The sequence below is a fragment of the Biomphalaria glabrata genome, chromosome 15 (genome assembly GCF_947242115.1).
Source record: "Biomphalaria glabrata chromosome 15, xgBioGlab47.1, whole genome shotgun sequence".
Taxonomy (NCBI): domain Eukaryota; kingdom Metazoa; phylum Mollusca; class Gastropoda; family Planorbidae; genus Biomphalaria; species Biomphalaria glabrata.
Window position 1 is genome coordinate 20,775,801 of NC_074725.1, and position 27,723 is coordinate 20,803,523.

The 27,723-nt window shown below is 37.4% G+C and overlaps 2 protein-coding genes across 2 annotated transcripts in view; one reads left to right on the plus strand and one right to left on the minus strand.

The window, feature by feature from the left end:
• Positions 1-27,723, plus strand: part of LOC106071677 (uncharacterized) — an 84,893-nt gene that overhangs the window by 7,292 nt on the left and 49,878 nt on the right. The window lies entirely within an intron of this gene.
• Positions 1,791-21,339, minus strand: LOC106071698 (uncharacterized). The gene is made up of 7 exons (XM_013231854.2): positions 20,601-21,339; positions 10,139-10,341; positions 9,583-9,761; positions 8,398-8,510; positions 7,145-7,477; positions 6,494-6,597; positions 1,791-5,135 (listed from the first exon to the last, which is right to left on the minus strand). Exons 2-7 carry the CDS (start codon positions 10,305-10,307, stop codon positions 3,778-3,780), a joined length of 2,256 nt encoding a protein of 751 aa, XP_013087308.2. The 5' UTR covers positions 10,308-10,341; positions 20,601-21,339; the 3' UTR covers positions 1,791-3,777.

Here is a 27,723-nt window from a genome sequence, read left to right on the forward strand (position 1 = left end):
CATAGGCTGCAAGACAAACATTTAAGACCCAAAGGAAAGCCATTATTGAAGACTAGCGCAGAAGATGGAAAGAAAACTTAAACTAGACCACATGTGCAGATTTGATTGTTGAAAGAATTGAAACTAGAACACGCAAACAAAGAACTGTGATTAACTGAAGTACGAAAATCTCATTCACCAACAACAAGTTACAAATTCGCAGACATATTACCAACATAACTTAATCATTAAAGAGGGTATACTCACTATCACAACATTATAATATACAAATACTGCTTTATTGATCCATATGGAAATTTGTTGTGGTTACAAGGACTCTTTTCTAAAAGAAAACACAACAGAAACTTAAAACATAAATAGAACAGACGAAACATAAAGAGTTCATTCAGCGATAACACACAAGCATATTGGTCTAAATTCATAGATAAATAAATACATCAAGTGATTTTTAAATGATATTAATTTTTGTTTATTATACCTGGTTTGTAAATGAAATGTACAAATAAAACACAACGCTATAAATTTTAATTTAAAATATGAATTTATTGTATACATTTGAAAGTAACATTACTGCATACGAAATCCAAAGTATTTCTTGCATCAACAACGAAAACATTATGTTTGTAATGAAAAGAAAATAATGGTACAAGTCTTACAAACATTTTCCATCAGAGACCAGTTTGTAGTGGCATAGAAAGATAAAGATTATCAATTTCTGTGGCCAAAGGCTAGCGAAGGTTTCGTGTGGCCAGCACAACGACCAACTCCCCTTAATTATGGCAATTATCAACAATAGTCGTGCCCTAAAATCCTAAAAAAAAATTAATAATTATTCCAGCCTTGATCAGAAATATCATCTCGAAAACGCAATTCGAGAGTGTCATCAATGGCGTTAAATAGCCAGGCTTTTGGCGCATCTGGTGTACAGAAGTAAGGAAGTGCTGATACTTTTCTTATTTAGTTGGAAACATTGAAATTCAATCTAGCGTCCTTGACCTTGTTTAGTTTCTCTTGAAAATCTCCACTATATGGATGTAAAAATAAAACTTTTTAAAACTAATTCGTCTATATGACAGATGTAAAGATCACCTGTTTCTGTTACTCGGCTGTCTACACTATTACCATGTGGCCAGCACATTAAACTATTTGCATGTATACGTATTTAATGCATGGTTAAGACAATGAAAGAAGGAAGGATTGAGTATTACTGGTGTCGAGAGTTGGCAGGAATATGAGCATAGATATGTACAAGATTAGCCAAGAGTCTTAACATCAAGAAAGACAAATTAGAACTCAAACAAAACTTGTTCGGGTTGTCGTTGCTGCTTTTCATTTCATCACATTTAAACAAGGGAAGACGAAAATTGTATAGGAACAGGTAGTAGGATATTTGCATATTATTTTAAAACAAAAAACAAGTTACGTATATCATTGTCGCACTGTAGCTCAACAATGGACGGCTATAAGATTCAGGTATCATTTCATATTTTAAAATATGTACATTACATACACCATGATAAATGAAAATAATATAAAGCAATTGATACACATACTTTTAAATCTGTACAAATGTATCTGCGTAAAGAAAACACATAGAGTCAGTTCTATTAAAATGAGCTTACTATGGAATTATTGATCAAATTAATTTAGAAAAGGGATTCTAATGCTATTCTTGTAGGCGCTTACGAAATGATATATATGCCAGGGGGTAGATGAAACAAAAAAGGGTCCTGGGTGTTAGTGATAATCATCTAATGCTTACTTATATGTCGGGAAACGTTTTTGTTGTATGTAGCCCATGAGAGTTCCCGCCAAACTAAGCCGAAATACGAGCTCTTTACTGTAGTTCTATTAGCAATAGGGATTGTTAGCCTTGCTGGCTATCCACCTTCGAGAAGGAAAACTCTGAATGCAAACCTCTGCGGCTATAAACACACATGTGAAAAACTTCGAAAGTCAACCCTGAGACAAAAACAAGCCCGCAGCACACACTGCTACACCCTGGAGGAGTTTGCAACACACACTGCTACACCCTGGAGGAGCTTGCAGTACACACTGCTACACCCTGGCAGAGCCTGCAGCACACACTGCTACACCCTTTGAGAGCATGCAGCACACACTGATACACCCTGACAGATCATGCAGCACACACTGCTACACTGGCAGAGCATGCAGCACACACTGCTACACCGTCGAAAAACATGCAGTACGCACTGCTACACCCTCGAAGAGCATGCAGTACGCACTGCTACACCCTGGAAAAGCATGCAGCACACAGTGCTACACCCTGGCAGAGCCTGCAGCACACACTGCTACACCCTGGAAAAGCCTACTAAACACACTGCTACACCCTGGCAGAGCCTGCAACACACACTGGCAGAGCCTGCAGCACACACTGCTACACCCTGGCAGAGCCTGCAGCACACACTGCTACACCCTGGCAGAGCCTGCAGCACACACTGCTACACCCTGGCAGAGCCTGCAGCACACACTGCTACACCCTGGCAAAGCCTGAGACTCTGCTGATCCAAACCTTCAAGGGACAGCTGCGTGGAGAGAGCAGAGAACTGCTGTGTTGCAGAAAACGTTCTGACCATTGCTTATGCCCTGGCTTTGATGTCATTTCTGAGATGATCCATAGTCGCTTCGGGAGGCCACAGAAACACTATAACACAGATATCATGAGACTCTGCGTGTGTCACAGATTGACAGTATCTAAGCAAATGTACAACGGTTAATACTAAAGAAAAAGTTTGACAAATAGTATTACTGCTATGGACTGTAAACTTGTTACAAATACAATTCATATGTCCTAAAAAAAATATTATAATATTTACCCATAGTAGGTAACATATTTTAAAAATGGTAAAAAATTCATCTACTTTTACAAAAAATTAAAAGTCCAATTTCTGTACATCACAACCGTAATCAACCTTTCAAGCCTTAACCTCAACTATACAATCAGAATTGAGTTCTACCAATAGTAAAGCAGACTGCTACGTTCTATCATGTGTTTTTAGAAAATCTCCTAACGACTGATCTTCATAGATCTACATTATAGACTGAACTAGTTCAATATAAGTGTAGAGGACCAGCATCGGCTTAAATAGCATTCAGTAACGTTGTATATCGTTTTCACGAGAATAACCGCACAGTAATAATGAAGATTTATAAATGATACAAACAAAAATAAAGCATGTAAAAAGGAGGGTTGAAAAGTGTATGGATAGGCCAAAAAAAAAAAGAGTTTGTCATAATAAAAACATTCTTTCATTGGAAGAAAGTTTATGAACAATAATGTACACTGTGCCCTCCTATGCAATAGCTGTCAAGTTAGCTTTCTGAAGAATATTGCCATTATTGTGCCTAATTAGTCCCCATAATGTCACGCGAGAGGAAGTTGAACACAGATTGCAAGAGTCAAGTTAGTTGTTTTTTTAGGAATGAATACATGACCAAATCAACTGCCGCTCTCCATTATTAAGTATGACTTCAAAGGAGTCCAGATGTGGTGAATGGTTAGAGAAACCAAGTCCGATTCTCTGATATTTGTGTGTGTGGAAAATAAAGGTGTTCTCTTTAGTCTTATGCAGAATGATACGAAATGGAAGCTCAATGGCTGTCTCTCTGTGCAGCTACAGTCTTCAAATCGATCTCACAAATCAGCAGTTCCCACACCATGGAAAAAGTACTAATACTTATGATAACCTAAGACTCTTTCCAGTCATGAAAGGTTGATAAATGCTTCAGGACAAAATAGAATCGACTGGATCCTGTTCATTTTTCTTTCGAGTTGTGACGTTTGATTGAAGACGTATTCAGGTTCCTCTTGAACGTGGGAGATCTTTCGAATGCGAGGTTGGATGGTATGGTCAGAACTGGCCCCTGCTCAATGGTGGCTATGTCCCCGTCTATCCTGGTGGGGGACGGACACTGGGAGTAGTTGATGACCGAGCTTTCCACGATGTTCCTGTCATGGAGGGTACTGTTTCGCAGCGTCACGCCCTCATCCTCCCTATTCAGCTCGTTTTCAAAGAAGACAAAACATGCGCCCTCTTCACTTTCGGACTCCGTAGTGCTTGGGGTGGGGTAAGGATTGGCATCATCCCCGTGAATCGACTTGTAAAAAGGCTGGAAATCACCATGCGTCTCTGAGTCCGCCCAAGAGGCTAGGTTGTTTATCTTGGCAACCGTCTTCACGTCTGTCTCATCAGTCGACATCTCTGAGAAATTGCTTTCTGAGTCCATGGAATCACTGAGGTTCTTATCCATGTTTTCATCTTCACCACAACTCATTTTTTTGGCCGAACCGCAGGGCGGTGGGTTCACTAGAAGGTCACAGTCAGTCATGTCTTGGAAAAACCCTTCACTGTCTATAGAAGACATGGACGTAGGGCTATCTGGAAGGTTGCATGTGTTGCTAAGAGTGCCGTTGCTCAGTCGGGGGTCAATGATGGGAATATGTTGGGCTTGGGTGTCTGTGATGTTCAGCTCATGCCTGTAGTGTTCCTCGTTGTCACCACAGCTGTAACTGATCATGAAGCTACTATCAGTGCTTACGGAAGAAGCCAAATTGCCAGTGTAGGCGGAAGCATTCTCATTCGCATCTGACATATCTAGGCTTTGGACCCATTCTTGGCAGCGTTCATTCTTTTCAACCTCTAGCCTTTTCGGTGAAGGCAGTGGCGGTAATGGTTTATTGGCATAAGCACATTTTGGTGGAAGCCTTGGCGGTACTGGTGGTTTGACTTCATCGACAGGTTTGCCTTTTGAAGAAAACGAATGCGGTTTTGGCGGTAAAGGTGGCGTTCGTCTTGGTACAGCCGAAAATCCGGGAATTCCCGGTCTATACGTTTCCCCAGAGTCGAACTGGCTGCTTTCAAAATCAAGATGATCCATATCTGAATTTTCTTGAACACTCTCAGCAGAAATGTAGGCGCTCAACCCGTTGTCCATCTGTATAGATATGTACCGGTGGCTACCAGAATCCGAGGAACAGAACGAGGACTGTAATTCTGAAAAGCCCGTTGTTGCCGAGCTTAAGGATGGCTGTCTTCTAGGGATTCGGCGAGGTGGCGGTGGTGCTGGGTAGTTAGGTGGACAATCTTCTCGTTTCTTCTCTCCAAAAGGCACAACTGAATGAAGAAAGGAAACAAATTGTTATATTAGTTAAAAACACATTTTTTCCATTCCTATAGAAAGCAATATAACAGCAATCAACTTGAAGGGGGGGGGGGGGAGTCAGATAACGATTTAACATTGTATAAAGATTGTACCATTGGTAGTTGCTTTTTTTTTTTGTACAAAGCTCACTCTGTCTGTCAGTGTGGTAAAAAGTGTACACATTATTTCTCCACACCATTCTCGGATCAAGTTGAAACTTTACATAAATATTCATTGGCGTAGAACAGTCAGGAATCAATTTTAAAAAAAATCAATTAACCAATAAATTGCTGGTAATTAATTATTTTGTTTGATACCAAAAAGGAAAATTAATCCTTCTGTATTCACAGATATGCTAAATTTGTAGGGTTTAGTCCCCTAAAATGACTGTTGCCGCTATTTCTCCAGCATTCTCCGATTAGCGTGAAATTTTTAAAAATAATTTATTGTACCTAACAAAACTTGAATCAATTTTTTTTTAATACCCAATTAGTCAATTAATTATTGACAATTGCAATGATTTCGTTTGATATCGAATAACGGAAATGACTTCCACATTATTGATAGATAAAGTTGTAAGGGTGTAGTTCTTCCGCTTAGACATCGGTAGCAAAGACAAACAGACACAAAAAATATTAAATATAATCTATCTGATATAAACTTTTCACATGTTAATTATGAGTGAGTCTGGTGTGAATGTACATTTTGGTTTTCTATAATTATGTTTTGTTTGGTGTAATGCACACATTTTAAGACATTTTTTTTCTCATGGATAATAAAGGATATTATAATAATAAATATTATTATTATTATAACCTACATTCTTTTTTTTTTTAAAAAAGGATTTTTTAAATATTTTGCTTGTTTTAATAATTACATGATGTTAACGCGGTTGTTAAGTAAATGAATGCATACCATAAAATTACATTTCAATTTTGTTTTATCTAATTATAACTAAAACTATATACGTTTACATCTCTAATTGAAAATACATTATGTAATGTAATAATGTAATGTAATTCAATTAGAGCGAGATCCCAGTTTTAAAACATTATTAAAAGTACAAATACTTAGAATTATGGACTGTTGGGGTCGCCGCATAGCAAAAAAGGGAGTCGCTAAAATATAAAAATTAAGTTTGAGCATTGCTGCAACAGAGTCTCTAGGATTGGTTTAAAATGTATGTAAGTTATAATTCGACTAGTAAATTTTTGTGCACATTTTGTATCAGATAGAACTTAAGAATCGGATAATATATACCGAACTTTTAGCAAACATGTAAAGATGTATATGTTTTTGTGTGTACAAGAGTTGCTCCTCTTGAAATTACCTCTTAAACGCCAAAGTCGTATCTCTACTCTATGCATTTCAAAGTAAAGGGCAAGGTCACATGTGCTGACTGGAGCCTCCAGCCTGTCATATTCTCTGCCGCTTCTGGAATAAATAAAAAAGGAACATAAATCTATCAATCAGAGATAGTCAAATTATTACCGAATCATTAAGATAAAACCTCTAAAACATTTCAACCTTATTTTGTTCTTTAAATTAATAGTAGTTAAATAAAACATTATAGATAGCTACATTGGGGTGTTTTTAGTGTAATAATGTTGAATGTCATAATACCTAGATTACATAAAGAATTAAACTCCAGCCTACTCAGTTAGCTTGGAAAGGTTTATTTTATTAAGCCCCCCCCCACCCACACACATGAAAAGGCGAGGTGGCTGAGTGGTAAAGCTTTTGGTTTTTGAACCGGGGGACCTGGGTTTGAAGACAGGGATTTTGAATTTCGGAATCTTTATGGCTCCTATGAGTCCACCCAGCTCTCGTGGGTACCTGACATTAGTTGGGGAAAAGCAAAGGAGGTTGGTCATTGGGCTAGCCACATGACACCCTCGTTAACCGTGGGCCACAAAAAAACAACAACAGATGACCTATACATCATCTGACCAAATAAATGCCAAGGTCTGGTTCAGTTTACCTGTTAACGAACACCCAGTTGTCTACGACGTTGAGAATGAACGTCTCCTTGGCCTTGGGTTTGATCATCAACCTTTTCCCTTTGTACTCCGGCAGGTTCGGTGTCCCTTCACACCGCAGCAAGGGGTCATTGCCGTACTCGCCGTGCCTTCTGGAGGCGCAGATGCGCAGGTAGCTTCCGGTCTGGTTGGAGCCTTCCGGTCCGTTCACTTCCAGCTTGAATTGCTCCCCGGGTCTCAGGCACCCGCTATCTGGCGTGCAGAGCGAGCTGGGATTGTAGTGCTTCAAGTAAGCATGCGACAATTTGGGCGCACAATTGATTTCAATGTGACGGCTACAGAAAAATAAAGACATACATTATTTGCAAGTTACGAAAGTCAAAACCTATAAATATATCCTGAATTGTAGCTGTAAATATTGCAAATATTTAATATTAGTTTGTGGCCATGATATGCTTAATAATGAAGAAAAAAATTAACAAAAGAGGCCTAAGGCTCAAGGATTCCTATGATGATAAAGCTAAAATTGAATTGCACAAATTCTGAGGTTTCCTTTAAAAAAAAAAAAGAAAAGAGAAAAAAAATCATTTTTAAGGGGTTATTAATTCTTAGCTACAGTTTATGGGAAAAGAATGAAATGCAAAATGAAATTATTTAATACATAAGCTCAAATCTCAATCTCTTTATAACGTAGGATACCTGAAGGTTTACTTAACTTCAACTATTTTAATTCTTTCAACTCAAATTTCAAGTAATTTAACCTATATTAAGTATTCCGAACCAGACTGATATTAATTAAGTCTAATGTTCAAATATTCTGACCAGAACATCAAGTATTCCAACCTACATTTTTTTTCTGACCTAAGCATAGCAGGGAATTTCTTTTTACAAAACAATTTTTATGTCAGGTCTGATCTAGATAAACTGACGACATATCAAAACGCATTACGAATTGAAACAACTTTGTTCAGATGCTAGAATGCCTGGCTGCCAATGGAACGGTCTTGGCTTGAACCGCGATACCGAGGGGGGGGGGGGGGCATTTTGTTACCTCCGATCTCCAAACGCTCCTTGGCCCGTCCCACAGAACGTTTTTGTTTTCCCCCCAACTTTGTGTCCGAAGCATTTAAACATTTCAAACATTAAACCCCAACTCATTGTTAGCGTCAACCATTAACTTGTTCAAAGTCTTAAAGAAACAGTTTTTCTTGAGTTTCTAGAAAAGAAAAAAAAAGGATAAAAACAATGTCTGTACCTTTTGCAATTATCATCCAAGCCAACATAATTGTTGTTCTGTTCATTCAGCACCATGACCATCAGATCCCCGTACTCAATATCAAAAGCCAAGATTTTACCATCCAGCCGGTCCTGGCAATGAAAGACAATGAAGATTTACAAATCAGGAACAGCGTCAACAAGATTTTCTACGAAATGTCAACCCATATAGAAGCACACCTTTAACTATTTACTCTGAAATGATCTTTAACATATTTGTAAAGCTGATAAAAAGCCGGCTCCTATAGTGTCACTATATTTCTCAACTCTCATTTCATTCGTCACCTGAGACAGTTCGCCTAACAAAACCCCTTCATTCTTTTCGGTCAGAGGCAAAAACTCAAGAGAGACCTGTCCATTATTTAATGTTATCCAGTCAGATTTTCTCTGGACGACCCTTTCTACGTGCTGCCACCACTATACCATGAAGGATGTCTTTTTAAAGTGAGTCATGTCTTAAAATATTACTAAAGATCCTTGAGACTTTTTACGGCGCGACTATACAAAATCTGCTAACATACGGAATAACTTGTTGGCAAGGCAACGCCTCATCTAAACTGTTGCGACGTCTAGAAAACATCATTAAAAAAGCATCAAAAATTACACTCACAACATTACTACATTTAAAGGAACTTTTTGAACTAAAGTGCCTAAAAAAATCGAAAAAATCTTGGAAGACAACGGCCACCCGCTCCATCAGAACTACGTCTGGTCGTCGCGAAGTGGGCGACTGCTGTCAATCAAAACAAGAACGGAGCGGTACAAAAACTCGTTTGTACCTCACTCGGTCAGACTCTATTACCGCCACTCATTGATCAGGGAACATGAAATGCATCAAGATACCTGTGTGTAGTCGCTGAAGGAACTCTTTATGTTGTGTCTTTTGTATTTATGTGTATTTTTCTGTTGTGTTGTCTTTATATGAGAAAAGAGTCCTTGTAATCACAACAAATTTCCGTAAGGATTAATAAAGCAGTCTTAGTCTTAATCTTAAACAGGCTCAACTTTAATCTCTTCACAGAATTGGAGTGTTCCTCCTCCTCGTCTGCCAGAGTGTTGACTTGCAAAAAGCGCATTTATTTGCACACAACTCTCTGTCTATACTTCCATTTTGGTGTTGGACGTCTAAGACAATCACTTTAACTTGAAGGCTAACACTTCTTACCTGTCTTTGTCCCTTCCTGGTTGACAAGATAATCTCCTTTCCTTGGAGCGGCACAGAAATCTTGTAGTAAAATAGGTCTGTGGTTCGAATTCGGATACTTCCGTGACTTAAGGGGACCTGATCATTGACCCACATCATGGCTTCCCTCTTGGAATCAAATGCTTGTATTTTTAAAATTCCTAAATAGATGAAAAAGAAAAATTATGAAGAGCAAAAGTTTAGTTACAGATATTTGTACGCAACAAATGTTCAGCCTTCTACCATATTGTATTGTTAGTCCGACTGACGACATAATACCATAGGGTACAAAGATATAGTAATGTTATTATTATTAAATTTTTAATTTTCATATAGGCTATATATATTGTGTATTGTGAACCTGACCTTATATGATATTATAAAATGGTTATCTAATTTTTAATTAATTGTTTTGTAAAGGGCCAACAGCTTATTGAAGGCAAGAGCGAGTAGAGAAAAACATTTTTTTCAAAAGCAATAAATTAGCTTGAATAGAGCGTGTTTAATTTAATAGAAAAACAAAAAAACAAGCACTGACCTTTCCCACGTATTTCTAGGTCGAAGGTTTGACCAGCGATAAGCTCATTCTGCAACAGAAACTGACCATGGGCTGTTTCATAGTTTGCTTTAGCGATGTAGTCGTTTAGTAAAATGATATTGCTTCCTCGATATAGAGAAAACTTGATTGGACACTTTTGGAACTGCATTTTTTTGTTTTTTGGTGATTTCAACAAATTATACCTATAATTAAACAAATAAATTTATTATAACAAAGGAATATTCACATGTGATAAAAGTTATAGTAAATAGTAAACTGCTTTCAAGATAGAAGACTAATAGTGGGAGTATAAAAAAAAAAATGAAAATACATCAAACAGAAAGCCTAATAAGATACTTAGAAAGATAAAGGCTCATGCCTTGTTCTGTATAACGGGTCATACATAATGATTTTTCTGGGTTCAGACCCTTTATATTAGTTCTAACGCTATTTCTCCTTCACCCATTCTAAGATCAAGTTAATACTTTAAACAATTATTTATTGCACCTAACAAAACATGAATCAATAAACAAAAATACTCAATTAGTCAATTAAGTATCGGTAATTAATTATTTTGTTTAATATCAAATAAGGGATAGTTTTAAATAAGGGCGGAGCTCTTCCCCTTTAGATAAGCTTTTTTAAAAAAGAAAGTCGCGTCAGTGTCGCCGAGTCAAAAAACTTTTCCCATTTGATGAAACAAATAACTTTTTGCGCCTAATTTCTAATCGTGCCCTAACAGAGTACAAGAAACTTCTTTGAATTCAAAGTCAATAATGTGTTATTTGACTGGCGTGTGGGCTGAGTGGATAAGCTCTTGGCTTCCGAACCAAGGCATCTCCAGTTCGAAAACTTGATATTTCAACTTCTGGAATTTTTTTTTAGGGCACCTGACATAGTTTGGGGAAGTAAAGTCGGCTGGTCAATGAGCTAGCTAGATAACACCCTCGTTAACCGTTAGCCATAGAAGCTGATGAACTCTACACAATCTGCCCTCATTGCTCGCAAGGTTGGAAAACCTTTTCTTTTTACAACGCTGTCTGGCTGGTAAAAAGTTATTTCTCCCACACCAAATCTCTGATCAAGTGGAAATTGTGCACAATTGTCTATAGTACATGGCAGAACAAGCCTCAAGAACCAATAAATGTAACCAATTAGTTTATTAATTATTGGTAAATAATTATTTTTTATTGGTATCGAAAAGGGAAAAAAATGTACTTGGTTGATGTGGTGATATAAGACACCTTTATACTTTGAGTGCTTCAAGCTTGATAAGCTCTTTGCTGGCACAGTGGTTAGTGTATTGGATGGAGGAGGCTTGATCCCTCGAGTTTAAACTCAAGTCGCACTACTTTTTTTTTAATAAAATGCATTTGAAAAGCGATCACGATCACGGTAACTTTCACCCAGATACTCCTATAAAATTAAAAATTAAAAATTTGGTAAAACAGATTAAGATTTTGTAAAATGCAACTAAAAGTCTTTGGGAACCTTTGCACTCAATAGCACGTGATAAACCAAGTTCCACTTATGCCGTCTTGACAATCTCAAGAAGAAACAATTGATTTCGATGATTTTTAATAATTCACACTCAACGAATACCTTATACACATGTTTTATACTATGCAACTCTATGACACGAAAATTGAAAAACAACTTCAAACTAGTGTGACTAATATTTCCTATCAATATTCGGGTTTTACCGCACGGTTACAGTTCAACTAAAAGTGTATTCTTGTTAATTTGAAAAGAAAATCACAATTCTGAAGTAATTAAATTCATTGCCCCCCCCCCCATTTTTTTTTAAAACTGAGAGAGTAGTGTCACTTCCACAGCACATCTAAGATTAGATCACCCAGTCTGGTCCACATTTTTTTGAGCCGCCATTTTGAACGGGAAATTTTTAAAACGAATAAATATTATTCAGAAAACGACTTTTCCTTTTACAAGAAAAGTTTAGCATTGATCCGATTATCTAAAAGTATCGTAAAGTGGAGTTAGAGAAGTATTTTTCAAGAGACTAAATCATCTTGCCGACTGGTTGGAAATGTGAGACCTAATTCAAATAGTTGATAATTGTTAAAATATAAATGAACCAGATAAAGATAAATAAATGTTCGCAATTTTATCTTAAAAAATGATATCGATTCATTTCAATAAAAAAAATATACCATCAAAACGTCAATGAGAAATAATAATAATATTGTCTATAAATTATATCTATGTGGCTCCTGTCTCGGAAGACAAGGATGCGCCCAGGTGAGTCACTGGCTTTAATTTCGTCTTGAGATGGGGCATAATCTGGAGTGACTGATCAAGCCAATTCTGGAGTGACAGAGTTTGCCACAGTTCGTGCATGTATATTCATCTGTCCTGGGGCTAGTTGACAGGGCAGCTTTCTTTTTCTTTCTCTTGGCTAATGCAGCTTCGTTTCTTTTGCACTCGTCGAAGTTCGTACCAGCATGCACAGCCTGTCTTCATGTCTTGCGCTATCTATAATTAATTCTTTCTTATTTACTGTTAATCCTAATGTTTTTAAACAGACAAATCCTGTCACCAGATAACTCCAGGGCTTAGACTCTACACTAAGATCAATTCATTTCAATACAAAGTTTACTCCACACTACATCGACTGTATATTCTGATTTCATAAACCTTGAGTGTGATGCTGCAAAGCTTATTGCTTGGTTGAATTGCTATTAACCGGTGTCGCCATTTAGCAGAGTGTGTCTAAGCGGGCCTGGTGGGTCATGTTAACTGTAGTCACGCTAAGTGGCCACCCTTAGCTTCCTCCCCCCCCCCCACCTCACCTCTCCTCCCAGTTTGTGTATCCACCAAGGTCACAAGATAGTACGCTTTTTCAGTTGCTTGATAAGTAGCACTTGGATTTGAATGTGTCAACAACCAGTATGTCCCCACACTACAACAAGTTTGTTTTGGTATTAACTAACGTTTTTAAATAGATGCTTTGGGGGGGGGGGGGGTAAAATAAAATAAATGTTTAATCTTTCAATGTGTAGGGGTGGAGCTGAGCGCATACAGATCAAATCTATATAAGCTAATTTGTATATGGTAAAGCGCTTGGTTTCTAAACCGGGGGTCCCGGGAAAAGGAAAAGCGGTAGGTCGTTGTGCTGGCCACTTGGCAATCTCGTTAACCGTAGGCCATTATAGACCAATATATATATATATATATATATATATATATATATATATATATATATATATATATATATATATATATATATATATATATATATATATTGTTACGAATCTCCCTATCCAGGCTCGCTGCAAATGGTACCAAACGACACCACCAAATTAAAGAACTTGACAACTCTGGGCTTCAAAGTAACGTAATAGTTTAATGTCAATAAATAACAGCCAACACTGTACAATTGCCAGCACGTAACACAAGACTGTACAAATATCTCTCCGCCGTATCAGCTCTTGCACTGGTCTCTCTCTGTCTCGTCTCGGACTTGTTGTAACGAACTGTAGATCGGGAAGTTGTGACTCACTGGTCTATGATACCTTCGCTCTTTATATAGGGTCACTACCGGCCTTCTCGAATCGGACAGAACGTCGCTCGACCATTCTGGGTGGTCAGATGACTACAATTCTCGTGACGCTCCTGAGCTGTGTTCACGACGCCGATCCTTCCCGAACCGTCATGTTGAAACTCGTCTCGGCTGACCGTCGTAACTCGTCACGCTCGCCCGCTCATCTGGCGCTGGCCTGGGGCGATTGGCGTTGGCTGACTACACACACAAACACCACCCCCATCTGTGCCACCACCAGGTTTATAACAATATATATATATATATGCATGCCAACTAGATGTCTTTTGTTGGCAGATCGCCCATTACGAGTTCTAATCTTGTTTCACTAACCTATGTTATCGTGTTAGTGTGTTTAGGTTTAGTGTGTGTTGACTTATTACATATAAGGGCCATAAATGAAACTGAAACTTGCCACACACCTGCCTTGAGTTGAAAGACTAAAGCTTATAAATCATGTGTCATCAACTTCTGTTATAACGAAAGAAACATACCAGTTGTAAGACAAGGTTGCCCTCTTATATATTCAAGTCAATCGTATTCTGTAAACGCAGTTATAAATTATAATGTACCGAGAATTTTACCTTCTTTTAATTCTAGTATTAACTCACTCTGTCTCTCTTTCGTACACAATATCTCCAGCTCTTAATTATCGGATCAAGTTGAAATTTTGCCACAACTATTTATAGTCGATGACAATACATTAATAAAAAAAATTAAAAGTTTATCCAGTCGTTCACCCTTGCAGGAGTACATCTTTGTTTTTGAGTTGGAAGCGATAACTGGACTTGAATGTCCTGTCACGCATTGTGACATTGTGATAGTGACATTGTGATAGTGACATTGTGATAGTGACATTGTGATAGTGACATTGTGATAGTGACATTGTGATAGTGACATTGGGATAGTGACATTGGGATAGTGACATTGTGATAGTGACATTGGGATAGTGACATTGGGATAGTGACATTGTGATAGTGACATTGGGATAGTGACATTGGGATAGTGACATTGGGATAAAAAGCAAGCAGTTAACGTCAACACAAAAACAAAAAGACTATTTTAAATTTAGAAATGAGGGGGTGGTGGGTTGGCCTCCTAACCAAGGGTTCTCGAGTTCAAATCCTGGTGCTGTATTTTCGACTTCAGGATTTTTAAGACGCCCATGAGTTGGGGGGGGGAAGCAAACGCGGTGGATGAGTGGTTAAGCGCTTGGCTTCCGAACCTAAAAACACATCATTATTATAAAATCATTACAAATTAGGCAATTAAGAAACACAGAAATCATCCCACTTATAAATTAGTTTTTCGGAAGTACCTTCAGCCAAGAATAATTTGAATTTTGGGATCTATAAGGCGCCCCTGAGTCCACCCAACTCTAAGGGCATCTGACTTAGGTTGGGGAAAGTAAAAGCGGTTGGTCGTCACAAGCAGCTTATACTTCTATGTGATGTTCATGGAAAATGGGGTGGGGGCGCCAATAAAGTACCCTGCCCCTGGCGCACGCCTTGCACACTACGCCTCTGCAGGGGAGTCTTAAAAATCAAAAGTAAAAAGAAAAATAAAAAAAATTGGTCGTTGTGCTGGTCACATGACACCCTTATTAACAGTCTGAGGTAGAAACACAAGTTTTACTTCCTATGTCTCCCACATATTGCAAGATCTTGAAATAGCACATGTACTCTACTTTGACTTTACTAAGTATATAGCCACACTTAATGCCTTAACATACTTAAAGGGGAAAGAAAGGTTGCGGTTCAGTGTCTCATCTTTCACGTGGTATTCTGCTCTAAGAGCAACTGGAGAATAAACTGACATTGAAGAGTTCTACGAATAGCCTTGACATGTTCATTTCGTAGTTACTCCACCACCAACAAAAGGAAAGAAGATATAATTTGTCACGGGCGACACACTTCGAGTGTCATGTTCCGGGTCACAGGTTTTCTTCGTGTGACTCACTAGATTCAAAGAACTTCGCGGACGCTTCAAAATTTAAAATAAATTAATAAAAATTTTTTTTTGAAAATGAAAGTAATCAAATCAGTGTCAGCCGTCAAACAGAGTGACTGGGAGGGCGGGCTAGTATTAAACAATATATTACATTAAAAAAAACGTGTGTTTGTGTTTACGTTCTTATGTATATAGGAGTGTGTAAGTTTGTGTGTGTGTGTGTGTGTATAGTAGCGTAACAACCTTGGCGCTAATGGGCTCATTGTGCCACAGGGGTCATTGAAAGATAGTCTCTTATCACTAGAGTCTCTTATCACTAGTAAGAAGACTTTACTGGATAGAATGGCATGACACCATAACGTCCTAACTGTTGTTAAAGATGGTACATAAATGTGTCTTATACAGGTGATTTATCTTCTTATCTTATATAATATAGACGTTACTTCAAAAAAGATGATTACGTCCTACGCATCATGCATTCAGCCATGCATATTAACCAATGACCTAAATTCCGCCAAGTCACTGGTTTTTCTGGCTAGCTCAGGCAAACCATTCCATGCTCTATTAGCACCAGGGAAGGAGGGGCATTTGTAAAAATTTGTCCTAGCATATGGGATGAGGAATATACCTTTATCTTTGTGTCTTTCTGAGTATTTTATTACATTTTGTTTTTGTATTTGAAATTTATGGTTCAGGGTTTTATGTATAATTGCTACTTTACGTTTTAATTGAAGCCGGGTCCTTTGCTACGCTACTGGGTGTGTTCTGTGTGTTTACGATGAACTTTTTTTTTTATCAAACTTTTTGGTAACTTCTGATTTACACATTAAGTCATTTATTGAATTGGAAGGCGTTTGTAGTCTATATACTAAATCAAAAGCAAGTCTTTCATCCCATTATCAGCAGCAGTGGGGCGGGGGATTGGGAGGCTTATATTATCTCTTACAAAAGCCCTGGACAGAAACACTTCTGTAGAACGCAATGCACGCACGTCATCAGGTCAAGAGCGTGTAACTTTCTTTACCAGTCGAATAGGAAGTCTGGGACAGTTTAAAAAAAAAAAAATGATACTCTGCTTCCTCTTCCTCTCCGCAAGGGCGGAGGAGGGGGGGCACTGTCAGGGAACATTTGGCTTTAACTGTGTAAAGTAAAAAAAAACAACAACAGAACACTAGTGCTGTAATAGCTTGTCCAGGCATGTGCTCCCACATTCCGCAGGCTTTACGGGAATCGTCTTAGAATTTAAACCATTTGGCAACAAGAAGGGTTCCCTTTATTATTTTTTTTCTTAAAGCTAGGCCCGAAGTAACTCTAGATATAATATTTTCTTAGCCATCCTACTCTGTTTTAAACTTTTCAAATGTTAGGTCGTTTCGACCGTTTGTCTTGACCTCACAAGTAAATAATGAAATAATAACAACGAATACAAGTACATTTTTTAAAACGTGAGAATTGTTGATCACTATACCATTTACTTTTGTAATGATGAAATTAAGATACTAGTCACATATTACATTTCCAGTTAGTTCGATAATTATCTTTTTAAAAATCTATAAAGTCTGTGGCGCATTGGTGGAATGAGGGGATTGTTGGCTGAGTGTTAACGCGCTTCCAACCTGTGGAGGTCTCCAGTTCGAAGCCCGTTGAAGACTAGGCTTTTGATATTTGAGATTTTTCAGGATCTATCCCCGTGACCACCCAACTCTAATGGGTACCTGACATAGGTTAGGGAAGTAAAGGCGGATGGTAGTTGTACTGGTCACATGACACTCTCAATAACAGTTAGCAATTAAGACAACAACAGATGAACGTTACGTTACTTGCCATGTGGATCACACGTTCTGAAAGGGTTACCTCCACCTTGCTATGAACTAATGAGAACTGGCTAGACTAGACTTTAATCACCTCCCTCCCTTCAATAAAATAACTCGTCATGATTTGGCTGAAAGCATAACCGTTCGTTTTCTAGAGATCATCACCAAATAGCATTTAGTCATCAGATATTTGTATCAAGATCTAAAGAAAAAATATCATCACTATGCTGGGTTCCAACGGGAAGTGATAGCACACATTCATGTCCTAATTATTGCTCTCCATTGCCTATAATTGGAAATGGACAGGATATGTCAGATTTTGTCCAGAGTTGGATTGTTCCAAGTTTTTTAATTTTTTTATTTCCCTAGTTACTGTTTCCGAAAGAAAAAAAAGCCTCTTAAACTGACACATGTCTCTGGTGGTATGGATCTGTAATCATCGCTAGATCTTAAGTGTTTTGAGTTGAACTCACGCGATCTCTACGATTTAAACCATAGACACTGAAGCTATGTGGCCTAGATACAAGTGAAAGTGACATCAACAGAACACTCCAGGTCGATGAATAGTCTCTCCAACAGATTGAGTTGTAAAGGGGAACTAGTTTATTTTACACACAGAGACATTTTGAATACTGTCTTGAGAACAATAGTACTACATTGTTTGCGACGATATATTCATTCATACATTGAGAATCTAATATCAAATCTATTAAAAGTATATCAAGTTTAATTTTATTTAATATTTTATATTTCTACATTGGTTGTGTTGGGTTGAATATTGTTCGTCTTTAAAACAAAACATTATTTGGAAAAACAAAGGATAAAAAACATAGTATATATAAAGTATATATAAATTATTTAATTTTATTTATTTGCATTCATTTCTAATGTTTACCAATGTTGTAATGTAGCTCTGGAATTTCAAAAGCATGAGACCTATGAGCTCGATTAAGTGTTTCTAAGCCAAATGAAAACTAGGGGAGGCAACTAATATTTCCCTCGTCCCCCACACCATCAACACACACTCGATTCAGGCCATGCGCTGACTCTAAATGTACTGTACTCTAAATGTACTGTACTCTAAATGTACTGTACTCTAATTCTACTGTACTCTAATTCTACTGTACTCTAACGACAACATTGGGCACAGGTCTCGATATTTCTTCTCTGAAATAATTGCTATTGTCTTGCAACAGGCCCGCGTCAATCGGAGGCTCTAAGCAGCTGCCTATTTTGCCCATGCTTAAGGCCGGACATATAACTGACATATAACTGACTGTCAATTGTATGGATAGGATCTCAAACAAGGAAACCCTATGCCGAACTGGGAGTCGAACACTTATCGAGGTTGTGACAGAGCGTCGCATGAGGTTTGCGGGACATGTTCTCCGACAAAATGAACTACGCACACCAAGAGTTACGATGACATGGAGGACAATACGAGGAAAGCGCAAACAGGGACGTCCTAGCATCAATTGACCCCACACTTTCATTGAAGACCTCAAAACAGTGGACACCAGGTGGGAGGAGGCTTCAGACATTGCTAGAGTCAGATCTTTGTGGAGACAGCTTGCCGCCCAATGCGCCCGGCCCTGGAGGACCTAAGTCTAAGTAAGGGCCGGCCTGCTAAAAGAAGCTTATCATTGGTAGTCTTTGTTCAAGTTTTAAAATTTTTACCAGGTCTTTGCACACACCCCATGGGAGGACCAAACTTTCATCTGCTCCCATGGAGCTCTGAGTACTGAATGTGAACATTGTTTTTCACAATGTTCTTATCAACTCACTCCGTCTGTCTTGTCTGTCTGGTACACATTTAGCACACTCCATTTCCACACACTTGCCATTTTTGGATCAAGTTAAAACTTTGCACAAGTATCCATTGATCTTAGCAAAACTTGAATCAATCCAAAAAAATATATTAAATTAAGCAATTAATTAATTAGGGGGTAAATAAATAATTTTGTTTGATATCCAAAAGGGGACATAAATCTTACAATATTGAGATATGTGGCTGTAAATGCACAGTACTTTCACTTTTTTAAGCTTCGGTGTTTTTTTAAAAATATTTTTATTGTATTTATTTGTTTACTCTTGATTACTCTGCAACTATCGGATGAAGACAGATTTAAAATTGTGTACAAGCCACAGTGGGTTACAATTAAAGTACATAATATAGACAATGTGGTATGGAACTTGTCGACATAGAAATAAAATATACAGACAAATGTATGAACATTTTTCTTCAAAATATATTTCTTGAAATGTGAGAGTGATTCCACTTGAATAAATCACGTGACTCACAAACTCACAACCACTTCAACCACCTCTTTTTTCCCCGTTCCAACCCCCCCCCTTCTTTACTTTTTTGTTTATCTTTTAAGAAAGAATCTGCAACCATAGAAGGAAAAATATGTTTTCCTAGAATGCTGCCGAGTTGTAAGCTGTGCGCTCTGGACTATGATAACATGTTCGAGTCCTGCCATCGACATTGCCATCAATCCAGCAAGAGTGATGCCATGGGAAGCACTAATCTTTATTTCAGAAGAAACGACTAAAATCTAACATGAAGTTCCCCTCCCCTCCTTTCAGACCTTACGATCTATAGGAAAGATGATATAAAGGTCATCTGTTTCTTCGTCCAATGGTTAACTAGGGTGTCATATGGCCAGCACAACGACCAATACCCTTTATTTTTCCCCAACTATTGTCAGGTACCCATTAGAGCTGGAGGGATTCAGAAGCGCCTTAAAAAGACCGAAACATAAAAATATCTGTCTTCACATGGATTCGAACCCGGGATCCCTCAGAACGGAAGTAAAGCGCTTTACCACTCAGCTACCTCACCTCCAGATAGAGGTAGATCTAAATATCAAGCAGGAAAAACAAACAACACTTGATATGGACATTGGCTGCGATGTCCCTTTCTATCATGTAGCCTATATTTTTGTTATATTATCTATGAACTAGATCTAGTTCTAGATTCTAAATTTATGACAGATCCTAGTAATTATTGATGAGTGTTTTACAGCCTTACGGATGCTGTATGCTAAAGGAGCTATGTTGTTTACAAGTTATCGTCAGATATAAAACACATTCTAAGCTTTGATTACGTAAATAAAACTGTTATAAAAATACTTACCTATTAAGTTTGTTGACAGATCACTACGATTATCTCACCCGTTGCTCTGCCTCTCTTAAGTGTGTCCAAGATCTATTTCTGTCACTGGGCAGCATTTCTTCACCTCAAAATTCCAAAAACATACAGATCTACACAGAACAGAAAAGGAGCAGTTCTCTCCCCTTTGTAATTTTGAATGTTCTTAATTTAGCCCAGAGCGGCTAACTCTGGCAAAGGCAATCGGGTGATTCCCCTTTACTTCTGAAGACAGGTAGACTTCCCTTAAAAGACTGAATTTCCGGGAAAACTAAAAATAGATTTTCCCGCCCGTGAATGTAGTCGACAGCATAGTCCGTAACTGAGTTCATCTATATATGTTAAAACTGAACAAATTTAATGTTTTATTTGCCTCTTCTAGATCTATAGTCCTATTATTGCGAAAAAGTGAAAATTGCAATTTTTTTCAAAACGAATCATAGATAACGTACATAAATCCGACCTCGGTTTCGCTTTGCTGGGTTAGAATCACAGTCCCAGTCGTAACAAAATAAATGTTAATAAAGAAAACACTTCAATATAGAATAGAATCACACAAACAGAAAGGATGGCCAACTACGAGGCAGTTACCACAACGAATTTAGCTTGTTGCTCAGCTAGACAGCAATGTGGTAAATGAACTTCTGATGTACGTAACACACACACACACACCCTGTTGTCTAGCACACTGCCAGGTCTCGACTGAGGGATTTTTGTGTCAGTTTATGAGATAGGCCTGGGGCGACACCAATGGTTTTAAAAAGTGGTCATACGCATGCGCATGTCTGAAGATTTTTTTAAAAAGTTAAAACTGGGTTAAAGTATTTCAAACGCTTGGCTGGTGGGATTTTTTAAGCTAACCAAAAATAACCCAGACTTAGATTAATTAAAAGAAATAACATATATTTAATAACAAACTTATCGAGTCAGAAAATATTAAATTAACGTGGGAACGTGGGGGGTGAGCGGTGAAGCACAAAACCTAAATGTTTCGGGATCGAATCTCAATGAAGATTGAGATTTTGAACTTCGGGAAAATAAATGCCGATGATCGTTGTGCTGGCCACATGACAACCTTGTTAATCGTCAGCCAATGCAACAGATTAACTTTTGCATCTATATACTCTATAGTTCGTAAGGTCTGAAAGAGGCACTTTATACCTTTTTTTTTTTTTAAATGTACACTATAGAAGTATCAAGTGGGTAGGTACTACAATAAAATCATTCCTTTTTCAACATACGTCTTAAATTTTATTTCATTAAAAATTATTCTGATAGCTCTAGATCTAAATTCAATCGATCAATGATTTTGATATGTCTAGATCTCTATTCAATCGTATAAAGGCCACGGCCGATATCGTAGAACGATATCTCTTTGGACTGTAGAAACCTAATTTTGGAGGAAGATTGTTACCCCAATTCAAACCCAAGTAAATGTGGCTCCAGGGAGGTACTAGAGGAGCCAGTCCTTTGATCTGTTTTGCTCGTTTCTTTTGGTCAATAAAGATCATTGCTACCTCACAATCTTGGTCATTGCTAGCTCACAATTTTGGCTATTGCAACATCACAATCTTGGTCATTGCTACCTCAAATCTTGGTCATTGCTACCTCACAATCTTGGCCATTGCTACCACACAATCTTGGACATTGATACCTCACAATCTTGGTCATTGCTACCTCACAATCTTGGTCATTGCTACCTCACAATCTTGGTCATAGCTACCTCACAATCTTGGTCATAGCTACCTCACAATCTTGGTCATTGCTACCTGACAATCTTGGCCATTGCCACCTCACAATCTTGGTCATTGCTACCTCACAATCTTGGCAATTGCTACATCACAATCTTGGCCATTGCAACCTCAAATTATTGGCCATTGCCACCTCACAATCATGGTCATTGCTACCTCAAATTATTGGCCATTGCCACCTCACAATCTTGGTCATTGCTACCTCAAATTATTGACCATTGCCACCTCACAATCTTGGCCATCACCACCTCACACTCTTGGTCACTACTTCGGCACCAGAAAGGTAAACGAAATCTATGAGTAAACTCTAAAAAATTAACTCTTTACTAAGTAGTGTACAAGCTAGAAGCACACTTTGTCTCTGCGTGAGCTCTGCATGACGCATTAGCTCAGAACGTCAGGGAGAAGACTCTCTTAAGAAATGAAAATGAAATGTTTAGAGACTCAAGAATTAATAAACAAGTCAGAAAAGTCAGAAATCAGAAGATACAGTTCAGAATCATGTTCGAATATATGTCTCACGCTGCAGTTCGCATCCCCTCACCCCCTTAACGACGCCTACGAATTAAATAGATTAATAGATAAATACATACATACATAGATACATAGATAGGTAGACAGAGTTAGACAAACAAATAGACACACAGAAAGACAGACAGACAGAGATAGATAGATAGATAGATAGATAGATAGATAGATAGATAGATAGATAGATAGATAGATAGATAGATAGATAGATAGATAAATGACACAATTCTCAAATCCCATAGATCCTAGTTATTTCAAATCCCAAACAAATCAATTTGTTTTAGCTCTGAACAATAATAAGCTTTATTATGACTGCTAGAATCTGGTATCAGCAGCCACTGGCCTATCAGTGAAAGGAGAAAAATAAAGTGCGAGAAGTAGAAAATAGTTCATCTAGTTTGTCTCCCTTTTCTGGGTCATAGCTGCTATTTGTTTGTAATACTGTCAGTGGAGGTAAGGACAAAGTCATGTCAAATCACATGCAGGGGCGGAGCTAAGGTATTGAAATTCCACCCTTGCACACAAGTACACACACACACATACAAAGACAAATACATGTTGCTTTCAGTTTTTACAACTCAATCTGTCTGTCTGTCTGTCTAGTAAAAAGTTTGTACTCGTTATTTCTGCGACCCTGAAAATTTGCACAATTATTTCTTTTACCTGACAGAACAAGGATCATTTTTTTAAATAAATTAGACCAATTAGTTAATTAACTATTGGTAATTAATTATTTTGTTTGATATCTCGAACAAGGAAAAGAAATTGTATTTGACTGAATGGGTGGTATAAGCTGAATTAGTCCCCTTTATAGGTTAACGCTTTAAAGTAAGTTTGAAACAAACAATAGATAACTAATCAGTCATCTATTTTCATATGCACCTCACTAGCAGAGTGGTTATTAGGTAGGCTTGAGTCATGAGTTCGAATTCAGGTCGTTCCTCTCTTTATATATATATATATATATATTATAAAGTAGAATGTGAGGGGTATGTATGTATGTATGTTACTTATAGACATCAAAACCGCTTGACCAATCTTGATAAAACTAGGCAGGAATGTTCCTTGGGTACCAACTTAGACCTTAGTGAATGTATTGTAGCCCTAAAACAAATGTAAGACCCTCAAAAAAAATAAAGTTGTCCGACTCTATTACAGCTATAGTATTTTATGGATCTAGGCCATGTCTACAATGTTGACATGAGAAAAGATAGAAAGGATTTAGACCTAGATCTAATTTTAAGAAATACACTTTGCGCAGATAGTTTTTTACTTTGACACATGAAAAGACAAAAGAAGATCCATTGATTTCATTATATACTAAAATTAACCTTCAATTTTGTGTTTCAAAAGCATTTTTTACATTAATTAGTTCCTTATATCTGTGACTACAGATTTCCTGACGAACATTCTTTCATTAGACAATACCGTAATGAATCGCGTACTAAAAATTAATTCGTTTAATTGTTTACTTTATAATCCCATCCCTAGATCTAAAACTCTAATTCAACTCTAAGATGATAAAACTTCTCTTCGCACAGATAGTTTTATACTTAAACACATAAATATATTAATTAAAGTCCATTCATTTCATATTTTGATCAAATAAACATTCAAATTTGGTTTTCTAAAGCTAGGCCTACATTCGTTTACGAAAGCTGCGAAGCCGAGTTGAGATAGTCCTAGATCTATATTCATTCATGAATCGCGTACTAAAAATTATTTCGTTTAATTGTTCACTTTATAATCCCATCCCTAGATCTAAAACTCTAATCCAACTCTCAGATGATAAAACTTCTCTTCGCACAGATAGTTTTATACTTTAACACATAAATATATTAATTAAAGTCCATTCATTTCATATTTTGATCAAATAAACATTCAAAATTGGTTTTCTAAAGTTACATTCGTTTACGAAAGCTGCGAAGCCGAGTTGAGATAGGCCTAGATCTATATTCATTCATGAATCGCGTACTAAAAATTATTTCGTTTAATTGTTCACTTTATAATCCCATTCATTTAACAAAGCTATCGCTCTTTTGGTTTTTAATAGATAAGAATGTATCGACTTTGGGTAAACCATTTTCGCAAAACTAATTTTATTTTCGTAGCGAAACTGAAATAACGTGAAAGGATCATTAGCTACGTTTAACATACATCTAAATCCAATCCACTAGATTATTCAAAAGCAAATGTTTTAATTTTAAAAAAAATGGATTTAAGCCTATTAGCTATTTTGATTTGATAGCATTATTCACACTATTTTTACATTGACACATTCGCTTTACTTATTACATTATTATTTCGTTTAATTGCTTACAAAACACTCTCAGTGACTATATCGAAAGTAATGCGCAAATAAAGACCCGCGGGTCGCGGGTAACATATATATATATAAAGAGAGAGAGAGAGAGAGAGAGAGAGAGAAATGATTTTAAAAATCGATTTCAGTAAAAATCCCCCAGATCTCCTTTCTTTCTTCCCCCACCCCGCCCCAACTAGTCCAAATCAATGATAGAATCATAGAGCGTTGAGAAAGCTAAAAGCATGAAATAGCACTAATCAAAAACTATTTCAAATCGCACAGATTTATTATTGATGGTGTAGATGTATTGCAAATGTAATTGCATGATAGATAGAAAGATAGACAGATAGATAGATACATAGATACATATATACATAGATAGATATAATATAATATAATATAATTAAATATAATAAATATAATATAAGATATATAAGATTTTTTTTTTATTATTTTATATACTTTCTTGTTAATTTTATAATGATCTCAATGAGTCAAATGTAGTTAGCTTTGGATCTTGTGTGTTCAATAAGTGACTTTTCCGAGTTTTTATATTCAATTTGATCTGAATAGATTTAGCAATGACAATTTAGCAAACTATTTTCTATGCTGCCTGGTCGTGTGGTTTGCGCGCTGGACTGTCGTTCAGATTTATCGTTGGTCCAAAGTTCAAACCCTGGCCGCTCCCATCCCCCGTCGTCCTGCGGGAGGTTTGGACTAGGAAGTAATTATCTTCAACTCTGAAGGAACATCCGAAACATGTAAAACATTTTACAAACATTTTAAAACATTTTACAAACACAAATAAATATCCACAAAACAGAACCAAACTTGCTTTATTGATTGACCAAGCCCTTTAGAGGCTGAAGTCTTTGATCTTTGCACTATTCTTTTATTCTAAAACCAAGAATTTCATCCCTTATGGCCTATGTTCTGAGAAGTTAACTTCTGAACTGGAAACAGGGCTGGTCATAGGCCACTGCAACCTATGCGGCCGCAGTGGGCCCCGTACTTTCATAGGCCCCGCGCGATGCGAATTCTAGGTGTAAATTATTAAATTAAACCATTTTAACTTATTATTAAAGGGTTCCTGGAATTCTCCTAAAATTAAAAAATATAAGAAAAGTCATGAAAATCTCCTGAAATTATTAAAATCTTCTGAAAACGGATGCAAATCTCCTTAAAACAGACAAAATTGTCATTTCGGGGTGTCATTCAATATGGAAAATGCCAATCCTACTCGCTAGTCGATTTTAAATCTAAAATGCAAATGCAAAATAAGGCCCCGCACAATCCGTTTCGCATAGGGTCCCGCAACCTGTCGGACCGGCCCTGACTGGAAACTCCTTTCAGTTTGTGTTTACACTACGTATATCTTGTTTTCTCGGTAATACAAAAATGAAGTTATCTCTATCCCAGACACAACACTGCGAGATAAACAGTGGCGTAGCTAGTTTGAGGGGGGTCCGAATTTGAAAATTTCCCCAGCCCCCCACTTGAGGGGTTCCCCCAAATGAGTATCTAAATTTTTTGTACATTAAATATTAATATTACGCCTTTATTTCATGCCGTTGATGTCGAATATCAAAATACAGGGGCCTCTAAAGAGGTCAGCCCCCCCCCCCCCGAGCTCCCAAATCTCTAGGTGCGCCACTGGAGGCACAACAACAATCAATGGTTACTCTATAACATTTGTTATTGTTTTTAAAATTGGCAGTGTTTCTAGTATGTGCATTTGATGAGTTGAAGTGTGTGTGTCTCAGCATGTGTGTGTGTGTGTGCTTGTATCTCTGCAGACTATGCCAAATCAGATAACTGTACTTTGATAAAAATACACACACACAAATATCCCAAACCACAAAGTTCATTTTGATAACACTATTTATATAACCTCGAGTACAGTCTCCCTGAGAAATCTCAAAAGACCAAAATCATATAAACAATATAAGCGATTACAAACTGAACACTATTCAAGCTTTATTTTATTTTTCGAGGAAGTTGTATGCACTAATCAGTGCTGTGGAATGAGTCATTTCTATTTCCTGCAACTTTATACTCTGAAACCAAAAGAACTTTTTTATAAGAAGCCGTTCCCTTGACTACCAGATATAACCCTTGCACAAGCTTTTAAAAATTGTTTACAAAGGATTTGATTTAAAAAATGTAAAGTGTCCATACACTTTTCCTAGAATACTTCCAATGTGGATCCTGTTTTGTGTATCTTTGTGTTCGTTTGTCTGCGAACGTTCGTTCTATTTTCTGTTCAACAACTCTCTACATCATACTATAGATCATGTGTATGTATTTTATTAAGTCAGATTTTAAAATGTAGATATTCTGAAGCGTGGTCGAGAGGCCAAGTGCACTTGAACTTGGCTTGGCTTGGCCCCCTCGAGGTTCGACACCCGACTCGGGCAGAGTTGTGTTTACTGAGCGACTAAAGGCAGCACGGAAAACCAACTCCTAGATACCCCTTTCCCCTACTACTGGTCCACAAATGAGATTGGACCAAAAGCGCTCTGAG

Excerpts from the sequence above, each read along its gene's own strand:
- LOC106071698 (XM_013231854.2), bottom strand. The coding sequence starts at position 10,307 with ATGCAGTTCCAAAAGTGTCCAATCAAGTTTTCTCTATATCGAGGAAGC. Across the intron at positions 9,762-10,138 it reads CCTAGAAATACGTGGGAAAG|GAATTTTAAAAATACAAGCA; the intron begins GTCAGTGCTTGT and ends TCATCTATTTAG. Across the intron at positions 8,511-9,582 it reads CCAGGAAGGGACAAAGACAG|GACCGGCTGGATGGTAAAAT; the intron begins GTAAGAAGTGTT and ends TTTCATTGCCAG.